General features: G+C 34.7%; 1 protein-coding gene across 11 annotated transcripts in view; it reads left to right on the top strand.

Moving 5' to 3' along the window:
• Nlg1 (Neuroligin 1) overlaps positions 1 to 18,000 on the top strand; it is a 239,577-nt gene that overhangs the window by 216,071 nt on the left and 5,506 nt on the right. For all 11 annotated transcript variants that reach the window (XM_073964119.1, XM_073964099.1, XM_073964145.1 and 8 more), the window contains exons 9-10: positions 14,033 to 14,184; positions 15,327 to 15,442. In XM_073964119.1, the coding sequence (XP_073820220.1) occupies positions 14,033 to 14,184; positions 15,327 to 15,442 (268 nt within the window). The remainder of the gene's footprint in view (positions 1 to 14,032; positions 14,185 to 15,326; positions 15,443 to 18,000) is intronic.

Genomic DNA, 18,000 nt, shown 5'->3' with positions numbered 1-18,000 from the left:
TCAATTACTTTTGTGACCAGATTTTTAGGGTTTTCAACTTTATTTTGGAGAATAGGTTATGGTGTTTCTTTTATATCCAAAAGCTATGCAATTTTCTTCCAACATTTGTATGCCATTGTGAGAGAGTGGTGGGTGTCCTTTGTTGTATTTTTGTGTTTGTGGAACACACTAAGCAATAGAGTTGTGTCTTTCGACCAACAGAAACAAACAACAACAAAAACATGATATAATAAAGTCATAGACAAGTATTCAACTTTGGTTTTTGGCAGCAACTTTTTATTTCCATTTAAGAAATTTATACTCAAAACAATTCAATATTTCATTCACTCGATTCTGCTTTCATTCTATTTGCTGTGGTTGTTGTTATGGATGTGCTGCTAAATTGTGTTGCCTGTTCGGTCCCTTCCAAATATCGACACTCTGATAGACAGTTAGACAGACAATTGTTTTAATTTTTTTTGTTTTTGTCACTTAACAAAGTAAATATAAACTTTAACAAAATGACTTTAAATGGTTTGATATAAACGCAGTACTGTTATTGTTGTATTGAGAACAGTTAAGCATTTAAGTGAAATTAATTGAAAGTAATATGATTAAATTATATAAATAATGAGATCCACTATGCCCTGGCAATAGTCTACACGTGAAGCATTTTAATCGTGAATTAATGATAAGACTTGCAAGGATAATTGCCTAGGTGTCTGTAATAATATTAAATCCTATTAAGTGGCAATTAAATTGGTCTTAGAGAGTTAGAATTTATCATCTGTAAGCTGTCTGTTAGTTAAATGTACTGTCGCAAGCCTTAGGCTGCTTTACAATTTTTGTATAACAAGACTCTGTGTGATAAGTTCGAAATCAAGGCAAATGAATTTAGTTTTCTTTACACGGCCATACATATTGTAAATTCCAGTTGCAGAGAATTTCAAAGAAAATTGACAGACTTACGAATATTGGTTTTCAAATATAGAAGAATGTAACTTTCAAGTTTTAATATAATAAATAGACACCGGAATTTTATGCAACCCCTATTTTTGGTCCGATTCATGTCAAATTTTGGGACTGGGCCTATTTTTGGCTTCTGATTAAATATCAATCGAAACATATGACATATGCAATATGATGCAAAATGCATAAATTTTTGCATTTTACATAGTTTCTTATGCAACAAATACTTCAATAATAGGTACAAAAATGTTTGTATGTAAAATTTTTCTGTTTAAAATTCTTTTCATACAAGTCAATAAAATAGAGAAATCTATAACCACAGCCTCAACCTTCAAAATACCGAAAATCGGGAGGTATCGTTCTATGGAGGCTATATGAAGGCCTGAACCTAAACCAACAAATTTAAGGTGGAAAGTTGTTTACCCCCAAGGAAGTCTTAATACCAGATTTCACCCATTTCGGAAGGATATTGAGACCACAACCTTCAAAATACCGGAAATCGGGAGGTACCATACTATGGGGGCTGTATGAAGACGTGGACCTATACCGACAAGTTTCAGGTGGAAGGTTTTATACCTCCAAGGAAGACCTAATACCAAATTTCAGCCAATTCGGAGGGATAATGAGGCCACAACCTTCAAAATACCAGAAGTCCGGAGGTACCGTTCTATGAAGGCTATATGAAGACGTCAAACTTTATCGAGAAATTTCAAGTGAAAAGTTTTATACCCCCAAGGAAGACTTAATACCAAATTTCAGCCATTTCGGAGGGTATTGAGGCCACAACCTTCAAAATAACAGAAGTCCGTAGGTACCGTTCTATGGGGGCTATATGAAGACATAAACCTATACCGAGAAATTTCAATTGGAAAGTTTTATACCTAAATAAATATCAAATTTCAGTCATTTCGGTGGAACATTGAGGCTACAACTTTCAAAATACCGAAAATCGGGAGGTACCGTTCTATGAGGGCTATAAGAAGACGTGAAACTATACCGCGACAAATTTCAGGTGGAAAGTTTTATACTCCCAACGAAGACTTTATACAAAATGTCAGCCTTATAAGTGTGATGTTGAGGCCACAACCTTCAAAATATCGGAAATCGGATGTACCGTTCTATGGGGGCTATATGAAGACGTGGACCCATGCGGACAAATTTCAGGGGTAAAGTTTCATACCCCTAACGAAGACTTAATACCACATTTCAGCCATTTCGGTGGGTTTTTTGAACACAAATCCTTGTATATATTTTTGCATATGGTTTTGCATATGCTCATTTTATGCAAATATGTCAAAATATGCACGAAATGCAAACATTTCTGGGCCTAATTCGTTTTATTTTGTGATAAAACTAGTTTCTGTCTAATCAGATTTTCTCTACGATCATCCTAACAATATATGCATTTGCATGGGATTCCGCTGTCTAATAATAAATACCTTCATATAAGAGAATTGTACTCATTTCAGAAACCTTAAAAAAGAGCAATCGGTAACACCTCATTAGAAGCCGCAGGCATTAAATAATAACTTGTTTTAATACTCAGATTATTGTGAGCTTTTTCAATTTAATTTCCCATAATTTAAATTATATAACGAAAATTCTCACAAAAATCCCAAACACTTGGTAATATCTCAAAGCATGACAGGCGTATTTCAAGTAGAAAACAAAAATAACAAGAAAACAAAATACTTTCTTGTGCATTTCCTGAATTAACATCATTACAATAAAAGTGTTGCGTAAAAGTATGTTTCTCTTGCAGTTTACTTTCCTTTCTTCGCTGTAATTCAATTTTCGAGAAAGAGTCCTTCTTAACCACAAGCAGCTCCTTAGCGCACACCAAGTATAGTCACGTCTTGTACAAAATAGAATTTTGTTTAACTTTGTTTTTTTTTCTTCTTACATTCGGATTGCGCATCTGTAAGAAAATGCCAGACGGATCTTATGTCTGCACGTTTATTGGAATGCAAGCGTGTGTGCGTTCTATGTACGAGTATGTCTATTTGCAGCTGTTTTTGGATTAATCTTCAAAATGAGTTAGCTTTAGATTATGAATGTATTTTTGTTTCTTTTTTTTCTGCCACCACTGGCTGAAGGAACCAGTCACTATAATCAGCCAGTTCTGTTGGTTGGTTATGTTTCGGCAAAAAGTGGTTTTAAGTATTTACTTTTCTAGGCAACAGACTGAATGAAGATAATTACTAACTAAAGTTGCATTTTCTTAAATAAACAATGATAATAAGTAATTATTCCCAAAAATTATGTAATGCGGTGGGGAAGGAGCATACAAATTCAAGAAATGCATGAGCATGTTTTAATTTAAATCATGAACGAAAAAGAAGAAGTCGTGTTTATTAATATAGCTTCTGAGGAAATGTTCAATAAAACACCAACAACAAAAACTATAAAACGCAGAACTTAATATTAAACCATTCTAGGTTTGGCGTTATCCAATCGACAATTAATATTTGGAATAAGATGATTCCTAGGGGTATATAACGCATTACAGAAAATTGTCAATGACATTCGTCCACACTTTCATATGCACAAAAAGCCTTTAAAGTTTTTATTTTCCAGAACTTTTGAAATGTTTTTGAAGTAACTGTAAAGAGATATTTAACTGAAAACAATGGATAGCCAAAATGACATGATCGTTTTGCTTCAAGTTTTACTATTTTTAGGGATTAAGGAACGCGCGTTAAAAATAGTAAATGTGGTAAAACTTTAAAAAACTTTAAAATAAAGGAACAAAGATAGTATTATATTCATAACTTATTTATTATATTAAAAATTGTACAAATTTTTAAAACAATACACGGTGCTCTTGATTCAAATTTAAATGGAAGATGCGTACACCTGGGAAGTTTTTGCGTATTCTGAAACTACAATATTCATAGATAAGAAAAATCAAAAACCAAAAAAAATCGCCGGAGCGCTTTTTAAGTAAATCGCGATTCATGTTGACATTTTTAGGGCTTGTTTAGGTTTTCACGATTTTGCTTAGAAACAGCAAGACCTATCAAAATAAGGCTGAAGAAAATGTTGTAGCTATGAAAATTCTCTACACGATTGACCTTTACGGTATTTTCGTAGGTTTTACCATTTTTGAGATATTGAAGTTCAAATTGGGACAATGCTCTGACTGTATCGCCCCCTTATAAAACAATGTCATGAAGGGTGCGTCTTTACTAACTTTTAATGAAAACCGCTTACACAGGGAAAGTTTTTGTGAATTCTGAAACAGCAATGTTCATAGATGAGAAAAATCCAAAAACAAGAAAAAAATCGCTGTAGGGTTTTTAAATAAATCGCGGTCAAAATTCACATTTTTAGGTGTTTTTTAGGTTTTCACGATTTTGCTTGCAAACCGCAAGTCCAATCGAAATGGAGCTAAAGAAAATGTTGTAGCTGTGAACATTTTCTACAGGATTGATGTTTATGATTTGCTCTCAGGCTGTACCATTTTTGAGATAAAGAAGCTCAGTTTACATTTTTAGGTTTTTTTGTTAGGGTTTCGCGATTTTGCTTGAATACGGCAAGTCTTATCGGCATGGGACCTGAGAAAATCTTATAGCTGTGAAAATTCTCTACAAGACTGGCTTATGTAATTTTTCCTAGGTTGTACCATTTTTTTAGATATATAAGTTTAAGTTGGGAAATTGCAGCCATGACATTGTTTTATAAGGAGACGATACATATTTGAATTGAATTTGAATTGTCCCAATTTCAACTTCTATATCTCAAAAGTTGTAAAACCTACGAAAAGATCATTGAGGTCAATCTTGTAGAGAATTATGATAACTACAACATTTTCTTTATTCCCATTTTGATAGGACTTGCGGTTTCCAAACAAAATCGCAAAAACCTAAACAAGCCCTAAAAATGTCAACTTGAATCGCGATTTATTTAAAAAGCGGTCCGGCGATTTTTTTAGTTTTTTGATTTTTCTCATCTATGAACATTGTAGTTTCAGAATCCGCAAAAACTTCCCAGATGTAAGCACGTTCCATTTAAATTTGATTCAAGAGCACCGTGAATATTTATGGTAAATTTTTTTATCATCCTGGTAAATTCGAAGTTCTTTCTTTGTTATAAACTCAAACCTTATAAAAAATGTGAAAATTGGATAAATAATTTGTTTTTGGTCCACTTCAACCCCTACTTTATGATCATCACCAATAACTATTCGTTTCTAACCTGGTCGATAGCCGACATCCATTCAAGAGAGATAACATGACCTAAAGAGTTTGCATTGGAAAAGTGATATCTAGAAAAATCCATACACATTCATCCAATATGTGGTGCTAGACATATATCGAGTTTGATAACTTCTACTTATACGAAAATTATTGCAAATTTTCAGTTGTAAAGTATTTTTGATCCGATCTTTCTGGAACAATTCTTTCAGAAAAGGGGTTTCCTTCATGATTTGTAATGTATTCCAATTTGATATCTTTTTGTTGACAAAAAATGTTGCAACTTTTCGTCGTTAATTTTTCGGGTTTGTGGGTTAGGTATTGAAAACAATGTGATTAAATCCAATGACAGACCTAATTAACATAGTCTACGTAGAGTGAAATTATAGCACGTCTAAAAACTTATTGCGAGAGATGGCGGGGCCCATATCTCAGTTAAAGCCTTTTTACTTGGTCACCGTAGGAGCTTTTGGGTCATTATGTCAGGAAGCATGAACTTGCCCAAACAAAAAACCGTAAACATGATCACAGATAGTACCGACGCGTCGGTAAAATTTCGAATCTACCCTAGAACTGAAAGACGTACTCGAAGGTTGTCCAAGTAGGTCGAAACTTGTTATACCTTCGGAAGAAATTTAGCGATGTGCAAAGTTTCTGCCAAATCGCATACACAATTTGTAAGCTATCGTGCTCATCTATTATTTTAGTTGATGCCAGTAGGGATTCTTAGAGCTTTTGGCCCTAATCTCAGAAAGAATGAATTTGCAATCGAAAAAATTATACCTTTTTAAAGAGGCAGCAAGAACAACGACATTCAAAATGATCAGAGGGGTGTCCTTAAATTGCATTTTGAAAATGTTGTGTGAAAGGTACCGGAAGGATTGGACCGATATAGTCCATATTCCAGCTTGATCTATATTATTACAATTTAACATTTCATTTTCAGATTGACAAATATATAGCATACATTTTTTTTGAAAAAAAAAAATCTGAACGAAATTTTAGTTAAATTCAACGACGAGTGAGATATTTTTACCATACCTGTCTGTAGTGGGATTCTCTAACTAATTTTTTGGGTTACCGACAAGTGTCGGTAAAATTAAAACGCAAAATTGTATATGAAAAGTTCAAATAAAAGTTGGCAACACAGTTGCTATCGGTAGAACTTTTCGACTACTTTCCTTTGGTCGCTAACTTACCGAAAAAATATCTTTAATTACCGAATTTATAAGCATTTTATTTTTACCGATTTTTGTCGGTAACTCAAGAAACGAGTTAGAGAATTGCACTACTGGTGTATTCATTGAAATGAGTATTAAAGTTTTGAAATCTAATTTGTTGAAATAATGTTAATGCTAAACTATATTGTGGTATTGCTGTTAGTGCATTTATTTGTAATAGGTAAAAAATAGGATATGGGACATATTTTCTGACTTTCTGATTCGGAATATTCATATGTCTCCTTCCATGTATTCTTTAAACATGTCCAAGCCTCTTTTGGTATCTAATCGTCATATAATGTGATCCGACTCATTTTTTGTGGCAGGGAAGAAGCTTTGGTGCCAGATGTATTGTAACTAATTTGTAACCAATTTAAAATACATGGATTTAACATGTTCATCTTAATTTTTATTTATTCATTTTTACTTATCCCAAAAGCCATCAAAAATTTTAATTTTCCTCACAAATCATAATAAACAGCGTTTCGACTCGGGGTTCGCTGCGATTTTTAGGGATCCGGTAGTCGGAACAGTAAGATGTTTAGTGCTCCGCAGTCGAACACTGCGATATTAAGTGGTCCATTGTCCAAAAACCAAATCAGGTGTTTTTCACATTTTCTATTAATTTGTATTTCGTATTAAAAATAAAAATAAATTTTCCTCACAAATCATAATAAACTCATGTGTGGTACATTACCTTAGCGTTACGACACGTGGTAGAAAACGATTTTTTAGTGCTCCGACAGCCGGAACACTACGATTTTTAGTGCTTCATTCCACTACAACTAAATATTTTTTCATATTTTCGACCAAATTTCGCAAAGTTTTTAACTAATTTAAACATGAATGGATTTATCGGTTTCTCTTAATCCTTATTTGATCAAATTTAACCAACTGTTTCATTTTCCACATAAACATTATACGTTTGTCACTTTTCGATGTCACGATACCATAGTGTTTTTTTCGAACACTGGAACTTACCCAGCAAAAATTCTCATTAAAAACCCATTGCTTTAAGGACCAAGGTCTTAGTTTTGGTTTAGGACCACCCTAATCATTAATTTTCGAAAAAATGCTTACACAAATACTTGATATTGATATTTTTTCATTATTTGTGACCATCAATTGGGCGACCATTACAACCAAGATAAATTTTGGGCCTTAGACTTGTCGGGCGTTGTGTTGTTGTTCGTTATTTGACTCTTAATCCTTTGACTCCTAAGGCCTTTTTATACCCTACACCACTATGTGGGGAGGGTATTATAAGTTGGTTTTGGCCAAAAAGTTTGTAACGCATCGAAATAAAGGTCGTAGACCTATACTTATATATATCAAAATGAATGTCTCGACGAGCTGAGTCGATCTGGCTATGTGTGTCCGTCCGTAAGTCCGTCCGTCCGTCCGTCTGTCCGTCTGTCCGTCTGTCCATCTAAACCTTGTAATCACGCTACAGGCCGCAATTTTGATCGGATCGTCACAAAATTTTGGATGTTGATGGGGGTCCCGGAGGGGAAGAAGCCTATTGATTTTGGTGATGGTCGGATAATATTTAGGGGTCGGAAAGGACAAAAAACTTAGGTGGATAAAAAGACAACGTTTTTTTCCAAAGCCAATATCTCAGCTTCTGTATGGGGTATACCAAAAGCAAAACCTGACAATGAAAGCAGAAAATATCACCTTTCTAATGAAGTAAAGTAGGTGCTCGTAGGTGATCAAACAGCGAAGATATCTCAATAGTAGCAAATAAAACCCCAATTTTCATTTTTGCGATTTTAATTATATTGACAAATATCACAGCTTTGGTTGAAAATTGTCCAAGAGCAAAGCCTAACTATGAAAGTAAAATATCCCGTCTTTACAATGATGTAAACTAGATCGGCGTAGGTAACCAAATAACGGAGATATCGCAATAGTCGGTAATATATCCCATTTTTCTACTTTTTTGGGAATCACGCTACAGGTAGCAATATTGATCGGGTCGTCACGAAAATTTCAGGGTTAATGGGGGTCTCACAGATGAAGAAGCATATTGATTTTGGTGATGGTCGGATAATATTTAGGGGTCGGAATGGGCAAACACTTATTTGGATAAAAGTCAACATTTTATTTCAAAGCCAATATCTCTGTTTCTTTAAGAGGTATATCAAAAGCAAAACCTGGAAAGGAAAGTAGAAAATATCACCTTTACAACGGTTTAAAGTAGGTTGTCGTAGGTGGTCAAATAGCAAAGATATGGCAATAGTCGATAATGCATCCCATTTTCCGATTTTTTTGTAATCACGCTACAGGTCGCAATTTTGATCGGATGGTCACGAAATTTTGGCGGTTAATGGGGGTCCCAAAAAGAAAGAAGCCTATTGATTTTGATGATGGTCGGATAATATTCAGGGGTCGGAATGGCAAACACTTATTTGGAGAAAGGTCAACGTTTTATTTCAAAGCCAATATCTCTGTTTCTTTAAGAGGTATATCTAAAGCAAAATCTGGCAAGGAAAGTAGAAAATATCACCTTTACAACGATGTAAATTAGGTTGTCATACGTGGTCAAATAGCAGAGATATGGCAATAGTCGATAATGCATCCCATTTCCGATTTTTTTGTAATCACGCCACAGGTCGCAATTTTGATCGGAACGTCACGAAACTTTAGGGGTTAATGGGGGTCCCACAGAGAAAGAAGCCTACTGATTTTAATGATGGTCGGATAATATTCAAGGGTCGGAATGGGCAAAAACTTATTTGGAGAAAAGGTCTACGTTTTATTTCAAAGCCAATATCTCTGTTTCTTTAAGAGGTATATCAAAAGCAAAACCTGGCGAGGAAAGTAGAAAATATCGCCTTTACAACGATGTAAAGTAGGTTGTCGTAGCTGCTCAAACAACAGAGATATCGGAATGGGGAAAAACTCATTTGGAGACAAATTCAAAGTTTTATTCTTTGTGAATATATTGGCTTCTAGTAGGGGTATTCCAACGACAAAGCCTGTCAATGGAAGAAGAAAATATTACCTTTACATTGGTGTAAAGCAGGTTGGCGAAGGTGGTCAAACAAGGGAGATACCACAATAGTCAGTAATGCATCCAATTCTTCCATTTTTTGCAATCAAGCTACAGATCGTAATTTTGATCGGATGGTCACACAGGGGTAGTGGTGTAGGGTATCAAATGGTCGGCCCCGTCCCGACTATAGCCTTTGCTCACTTGTTATTCTTCAATTAACATACTGCTACCATGATATCATTCTGGTTAAGCGCTATATTTTCAGTACCATTTTCAGGGATAGACTCTGTGGCATCAGGATTCCGACTTGTTCAACTGCATTAAAAAATGTGCCATGAATAGAATAATATAGCCCTTTTATACACTCCATTATAGTATGGATTGTATATTAAGTTTGGTTTTTATATAAAGGAAGTGTCACATTGTTACTTCTGGACGATTGCGTGAAATTTTGAAATTGACTTTATGTACAAGTAGAAGCTAAATCCTATATATGTGTTTTAGTTAATTGTCTACAGATTAAAAATTCTTAGCAGAAGACAGTCAATTCTACGAAGCTTTGTAATAAACATCTGGTTAATTAATGTTTGCATTTACCGATAACTCTCGATAATTCTGTGATTAAATATTTACGGAATCAAGTAACAGCTGATTATTTCATCATAGTTTATTCTTTTTATACCCTCAGCCTTTAGACTACAAAGGTTATATGGTAATATTCCAAAATGTTTTACAATCGTTGAAGTTGAGGTTCACCATTTAATAAGTCGCGAACTGTCAATATATTTTATACAATATGAATATATTTATATTAATTGAAGTGTTTTAGCCGGGGTCGCATAAAATGAAACATAACTAATAATTTATGTGGAAGCTGTGTTGGTGGTAATATTGAAAAATGGGTAAAAATGTGTTGAAGTTTACAAGTTTTTTTGTGTTCTTTCCTGATTTCTGGTCAAACCACGGAAAATTTAGACCTGAGCTCAAAGAAAGAATTGAAGAATATCCCTTGGGCAACATAGTTCTAATATATGAATTTTCGATATATACACTACATCCCCCTAAAATCGATGCTGACATTTTGAAGTTTTGAAATCTGGGTTTTTTGAATTTTTCTTATAATTGAAGGGCGCAACCAGATAATTACCCAAACTATTTATTGGATTGTAGAACTCGTGATTCCACGTCGTTTGATGTATATCTCATGAATGTGCTTCATACAGCTCCTTAGTAATAGGAGTCCAAAGTCGAAATTTTGGTGCGTAAATTTTCTTTAAAAACCTATTTATGGGCTTCAAAATTTACAACTGTGACTTAGGTACCCTTGAGCCCCGCGTGATTTTAGTTTTTTTACGCGCCGGATCTAAAGAACCCTTCCGCTTTCAAATCCGTCCACTAAAGCGGCGGTTATAGATACCTTGAATATATAATATTCTGCAAAAATATATTTTGATGATTCCGCGCATTGAACCGCTATTTTCTTTGGTTATTTTTACATAAATGGAGTCCTTTATACGCGATGATATTATTTTCCAAAACCGTGTGGCATAAATTACCGATATTCTGGAGTAATATTCGTATTTCATATAAAATAGAATTTGGTAGCACATCCGCGGTTCTTGACGAATTTGTTTAAAATTTGTTATAATGACGTATTTTTTATAGGCGGTCACTGAAATCGGATGCGCCTTATAATCTTATGTACATCGCGCAATTTTTACCCACATAAAGGTTTTTTGAACAGTAAGATGCAGCTGACGGCACACTTTGGCCGCTGAATGAAAAGTGGAAAATTCGCTACATATTGATAGAGATGCACTCGCTGTATCTGAAAAGCGCATGCGCCTTAACTGATTTTAACGAATTCGCGAATTATACGTTTTTTAACTTTTATGTTTTTTCATTGGTTGTAATTTCAATATTACTTTCTATTTCATAATCCTATTGTTTATCAAAGTAAGCAAATACACTTTTGGGTTTGTCATCTCATTTTCCCTGAAGAAGTTTCAGCAAAGTCCGTCAGCCCTTGCATCGAAATTTAGTGAAGTAGTAGAATAGCTCCCAAAAATGTTTTTTCTATTTTTCGTATTGAACAAAAAAATATATTTTTGAAATAATATTCCAACAATAAGTTTTCGTCTTTTGTTGTTGCTGTAATATGGCAGTTATAAATCCTATCTTTAAAATTTTGGTCTCATATTTTTCTACGCGTTGTCTAGAATCTGTACGTATTTTTAATTTCTTTTTTCGAGTTTTATTTGGACTCTAAATTAGAATAAATTAAATTTACTCCAAAATTTTTTCAGTATTTCTTGATTTTCCTCGAAAATAGAAATACATTTAGTAAATATTTAGTCATCTACGGGTAGATATTATATGCTGTTAACGTTTTATATATACATTTATTATTACCGCAAAAATGGAATTTTTAAATATTTTTTCTTTATAAGGGAATAAAACCCCCCATAACTTTGGAGCGCAGCATCCAATTTAGTGAACGCGAACAGATTTGAAACCACGACTTTTTTCTTAATCTATGTTCCAAAAATTGCGGATGTGCTCGCAAAAATTTTTTTAACATTTCTTCCAATATAATTGCAAAAGAAATTTGAAATTTACCATATACACTTTGATACGACCAAAAATGTGCCTCATAGAAATAGCGGTTTTAGACCCCAAGTATGTTTGAACGAAATTAGTTTCAGACAATTTGGAGTCGATTTAGCCATGTCCGTCTGTCTGTCTGTCCGGCTGGCTGATGCGCACGATATCTCTCCAACGGATGAACCGATTCGAACCAAATTTTTCGTAATATTTTGTCCAAACTTAGTTTAAGTTTGAAGATGGGCCATATCGGTCCCCTCCTTCGGGTACCTCCCCCACAAAAGTTCAAAATGTTTCGGTTAAATGGTGTGAACGATAACCCTCGAAGGGAGCAATCGATTTGTCGTATTACTCCTTCTAGATATAGATCGAGTTCGAATATGGATTATATCGGTCCACTCCTTCGGGTATCTCCCAGACAAAATTCGAATAAAGTGAAATATAAGAAGATAAGAAATATAAGAATATTATATAGACTATATCGGTCCACTCCTTTGGGTACCTCCCACACAAAATTCGGAGAAAGTGAAGTTTAAGAGCTCCTCTCGGATCGTTTTAAAATGTTTTTTTCACTAAGTTTTCCTTGCGGCTTCCTTTGCGACGGTTAAATTTTTTTCTTGCGCAAGTCCATACTACCTGAGATATTGGCCTAAAAGCTCCAAGAAACCCTGACGGCGCCAACCGAAATGGCAAATCCGCAAGATAGTTTTGGCAGGGAGTTTCTGATTGGTGCAGACTTTTCACATCGTGCTACTTCATCTTGTCATGGATCAGGTTGGAATATAGACTATATCGGTCCACTTCTTCGGGTACCTCCCACACAAAATTCGGATAAAGTGAAAGCTACTTTTTTCAGTCGGTTGTTCGAGCCGCCTCATTTACAACGGTATATTTTCTCCGGAGTACGTCAATACTTCCTAAGACAATGGCCCAAAAGCTCCAAAACTCTGCCGGCACATACTAAAATGGTTATTGTGCAAGATAACTCTAAAACTTTTTCAAAATTTTCTTCTAAACATGGTTTAAAGTAATTTAATATTTCGAGCCCTTTATGAAGAAGTTTGGTTACTAAAAATGTTTAGTATATAGATTTGAAAGCAAACTAATGATACAAAATCAATATATTTTATAAACGTCATAATTATTGTGTTTGCTTGGTTTTTTTTTGTCAGTGGCTGAGGGTATATCCCCGTCAGCACACCTGTCTGATACTTTCTTATTCGTTTATTGTATTCTTCACTCATTTTCAATACCCCATTGTTAAACATGAACAATTATGTAGCTTTATACAAATTGATTCTTTTTATTTTTCCTTTCTAATTTTATTATTTTATTACAAATGGCCTTGGACTATATCCATTCATTCATATAATGTGATTTATTGATCAGTTAGAATGCAATCCTTTGTCTTGAAAATTATTTCATTTCCATGACAACGAAGTGTTTGTGGCTTAATCAATGCTCAATTTTATACAATCCCCATTAGTCATTCTTATCAAACTCTGGACTAGCTTTGCATTTGTAAAGCAATCTAATTTATTTGTTTGACCTTTCCCTGAAGTGTAATTACACATGGGGCTTGGACAAATTCAATTGTCAAGTTCCCAAATAACACCACTTACATTGCAAATAAATGTTTGTTAGATGAAGACTCTTCTTTGTCTTCGGGGTCGTCATCGTCTTTGTTAAAATGTATGTATGTACATATGTATGTATGGGTGTATATTTATTTCCATTTTCCATTAGCTATGCAACTAGTCGTTTGAGCCTGATGTGGATACATTTGGGAGAATACAATTTAATTTAAAAGTGAATTCTATACAGAACTGAAAATGTCAAGTTATGGACTTGTGTATTGCATTTTTATTAACATCTTTTGCAATCTTTACAAGGGTCAAGTGTAGTGCATTATGGCATTAGCATCTTGAATGATAATAAAACCAATTACCAAAAATAATCACAAATTCTAGTAAACGAATTTCACTTATTCTCCTTGTTATGGAGCCGTACATTGTCATTGTGTGTGTAATGTGTTTTTCTTTTTTGCTTCGTTTCTTTCTTTGCAGCTACCCCATAGTATTGCGGGCGAGGAATTGGCCTTCGTATTTGGGGCACCACTAGCATCAGCTGGCCTCTTTCATGGTATTCACTATACGCCCCAGGAGAAACTATTGGCCGAGGCTGTAATGTCTTATTGGTGCAATTTCGCCAAGACTGGGTAAGTTTGTGCGGATATTAAATGTTCAACAACAACAACAGCAATAAATGATGTAATAACAATGGATAAAAACATTATTACATCAGCAAGAGACAGTGGCATTTTGTTGCATTATTCACATAGGAATGTTATTATTTGTAAATAGTTACTTCTGCGCCATATCCACATAGATAGCTTTCAAAATTAATAAACAATTAGCTAGTGAATTCAATGAAAAGGAATAAGCCCATATTACATATTAGTAACAAAGCCATAATTAAGGCATCTACATTTACCAATTTCAGTGTTAGATAAAATAATATTCTGCAGATAGTGAACCTGAAATAAAAATAGCATATCAAGTGAAAAGAGGACCACACCACTGTCTTTCACCCACTTACAAATCCGAAAGAATTTGCTATTATCGTCGTTGCCGCGGCAATAGTTGAGTGTTACTAGAACTGCAACGAATGACAGTAAGTAGTGCCACGCTATGGCGTTGCTTGTTATTATCATTATTATTGTTATTATTATGGACAACAACAAACCGTTGTTGTGATTTTCACACTGGATGTTCTAAGCATAAAAATAAGAGCATCAAAAGAAAAAAAAACAAAATATCTTTAAACCACTTCAAAGTGCTGAAAGAATCTAAAAGCTATGCACCACCACCATACACAGGAAATTCACGGGATATTCTGCTAAAAATGTCTAAAGTTAAATCTGCATGATATTTCTTCCAGCCATGGCCACTAGCTGGATACATTTTATTTTTAGTATGACAGTGGCAGTGACACTGGCGTTCCCCAAAATTTAAGCATCTTTTGTAATAGTTTCAAATAGAAATTGAAATTTTATTTCTATCACTTTAGTTTTTATATTTGCTTCGTATTCTTCTTCTTCTCGTTTGCTTACCAACTTCTAAGGTTATTCCAAGTCATGGAGCTGAAACAAGAAAAACTGTGGCCATTTTCATTCAAGTTTATCGTTATACTTGTGCACTTATTTAGTTTCCTTTACTGGTGGATATTGTAATAAAATGCCATAACACTTTCTCAACTTAAAAAGCATTATTGGATTATTTTCCCTTTATTGCAAACAAAATTATCATCATTTCTAATCTGCTTGCTCTTTGGCTTCTATTTTGGTTTGTTTGTACACAGGAATCCTAAGGCACCATGGAGGGAGAGTTTCATAAATTTGCATGCAATGGAATGGGATCGCTATGATTTAGAATGGCCAGAATTCAATAAACGTTCTCAGGCATACATGAATATTGGTAAGTATAAAAGTGAATATAAATTCAAACATAAATTTTAGAAGAAAAAAATTGAAACTTTCGAAATTTGATTCATTTTTGTGTACCAAGAGATCATTCAACGTTCAAAAGTGCAAAATATTATTGACATCGTGCGAAATCTTCCGAAACCAAATTTAAGCTATTTCGGTTTGATATATTTATAAATTTTCAAAATCTGGAGGTATCAAAATGTCGACCTACTCAGATAAATTTCTGAAGAAAAGTTATGTAGCCCAAGAGAAGATTAATGCCAAATTTCAGCCGTAATGAGGCTAAAACATTAAAAATACCGAAGAAAGTTAAAATACCTGAAATCGAGTGATACCGTTATGTGAATTCGATATACCCAAACGTGGACCCACATATATAGACAGTTCAGGGTACGCCTGAACCACCTTTAAATGGAAGGTGCTTACTCCTGGGAAGTTTCTGTGGATTCTGTGACTACAATGTTCATAGATGAGAAAAATAAAAAAGAACAAAAAATCGCTGTAGGGATTTTTAAATAAATCACGGTCAAAGATCACATTTTTAGGGCTTTTTAGGTTTTCACGATTTTGTGTGGAAATCGCAAGCCTACCGAAATGGGACTAAAAAATGTTTTAACAATTCTCTACAAGATTGATCTGTATAATTTTCTTCGTAGGTTTTACTATTTTTGAGTTATAGAGGTTCAAATTGGGGCATTTCACTAATACAATCACTGCAATGTCCCAAAATTTATATATCTCAAAAAACGGTACAACATAGGAAAAAATTACAAAAGCCAATCTTGTAGAGAATTTTCACAGACATAAGATTTTAGTCCCATTTCGATAAGACTTTCCGTTTTCAAGCAAAATCGTCCAGACATAAAACCTAAAAATTTGACCTCTATGTCTCAAAAATGGTTAAACCTATGAAAGTATCATAAAGGTCAATCTTGCGGAGAATTTTTACAGCTAAACCACTTTTAGTCCCATTTCGATAGGGTTTCCGGTTTCTAAGCAAAATCGTAAAAACCTAAAAAACCCTAAAAACTTTGATCGCGATTTATTTAAAAACCCCTCCAGCAATTTTTTTCTCAATTATGAACATTGTAGTTTCAGAATCCGCGAAAACTTCCCAGGTGTAAGCACTTTCCATTAAAAGTAGGCTAAGGTGCACAGTGAGTTTTTTTGTGAAAATGTTTTCTTACATCTGGAAGCAAAAAAAAATCCTAATTAGTCGTGTTATATGGTAGAAGTATTTTTTAAGTAGCGTATGCAAGTTGCTTCAACAGAAATCAAAGTGATTCGAGAGCGGGCCTTAAAGTGAATTTATCCAAATTATGTGTGGTAGGTACCCGAAGGAGTGGACAAATATAGTTCATAGTAAAACATGATCTATATATGGTAGACATATTAAGATGTGTAAAGTATGGACCAAATTGGTCACTCCATACAAAAGTTATAGTGCGCACAATTTTTCCGAACATTTTTGAACTTTTGTGGGGGAGGTACCTGAAGGAGTAAACCGATATAGCTTATCATCGAACGTAAATTAAGTTTGGACAAAATATTAGGACGGTCAAATTTTGGACCGAATCGGCAGATCCGTTCGAGAGTTATCTTGCGCTCCAACCACTAAACACGGTGTGATGGGGGTTTTTCCACCTTTCAGGCTATTTTCTCAGCAAGTATGGACTTGCCCCTGATGAAACTTGCACCATCGTATGGGGGGCAGTGAATACAAGTGGCTTCTTCTTCTTCTGCACTTTTCCGAAATTTTGTTTGGGAGGTAGCCGAAGGAGTGGACCGATTGAGTCCATATTGGAACCTCATCAAAGTCTGGTAGAAATTTCACGTTCGGCAAAGTATGGACCAAATCGGTTACTCCCTTCAAGAATTATCGTGCGCACAAATTTTCCGAACATTTTCGAACTTGTGTGGGGAGGTACCGGAAGGAGTGAACCGATACAACCCAACTTCGAACTTAAACTAAGTTTGGACAAAATATTACGAAAGCCAAATTTTGGACATAATCGGTTGATCCGTTCGAGAGTTATCGTGCGCTCCAGCCAGCCAGGCAGACAGACGGAGGGACATGGCTAAATCGATTCCACATTGAAACACATTTCGTCCAAACATACTTGAGGTCTAAAACCATTAGTTTGATGAGACACATTTTGCCCATATGAAAGTGTATGTACCCTCGTTAGCATAAATGCTGAGGGTATAAAAATAGTTTTATTGTTTTCCTAAGTAGTCTCCAGCACGATTTATACGCTTTTGTAAGCGTTTAACCCAAATTATTGAAGCACCTTTTCCACTCCGATTAAGACATCCTCAAAACGCTTTAACAGCATATTCTGGCGACGAAAACCGTTGACCACGCCTTTTTTCTTGATTCGTGCGAATCAATTGAAGTCATTGGGTGCCAAGTCAGGGTTGTACGGTGGATGATCCATCTGTTGTACGTTTTGTCCGGTCAAAAAGCGCTGGTTTGAATCGATGTGTGAGAGCTCATATTATCATGGTGCACAATGATTCTTCTTCTCTTGTTCATTTTTCAAATTT

The sequence above is a fragment of the Musca autumnalis genome, unplaced genomic scaffold (assembly GCF_047663935.1).
Source record: "Musca autumnalis isolate F117 unplaced genomic scaffold, ASM4766393v1 scaffold_1, whole genome shotgun sequence".
In the NCBI taxonomy this organism is placed as follows: domain Eukaryota; kingdom Metazoa; phylum Arthropoda; class Insecta; order Diptera; family Muscidae; genus Musca; species Musca autumnalis.
Note: the sequence above shows the minus strand (reverse complement) of the source record. Positions and strands in the feature narration are given on the sequence as shown.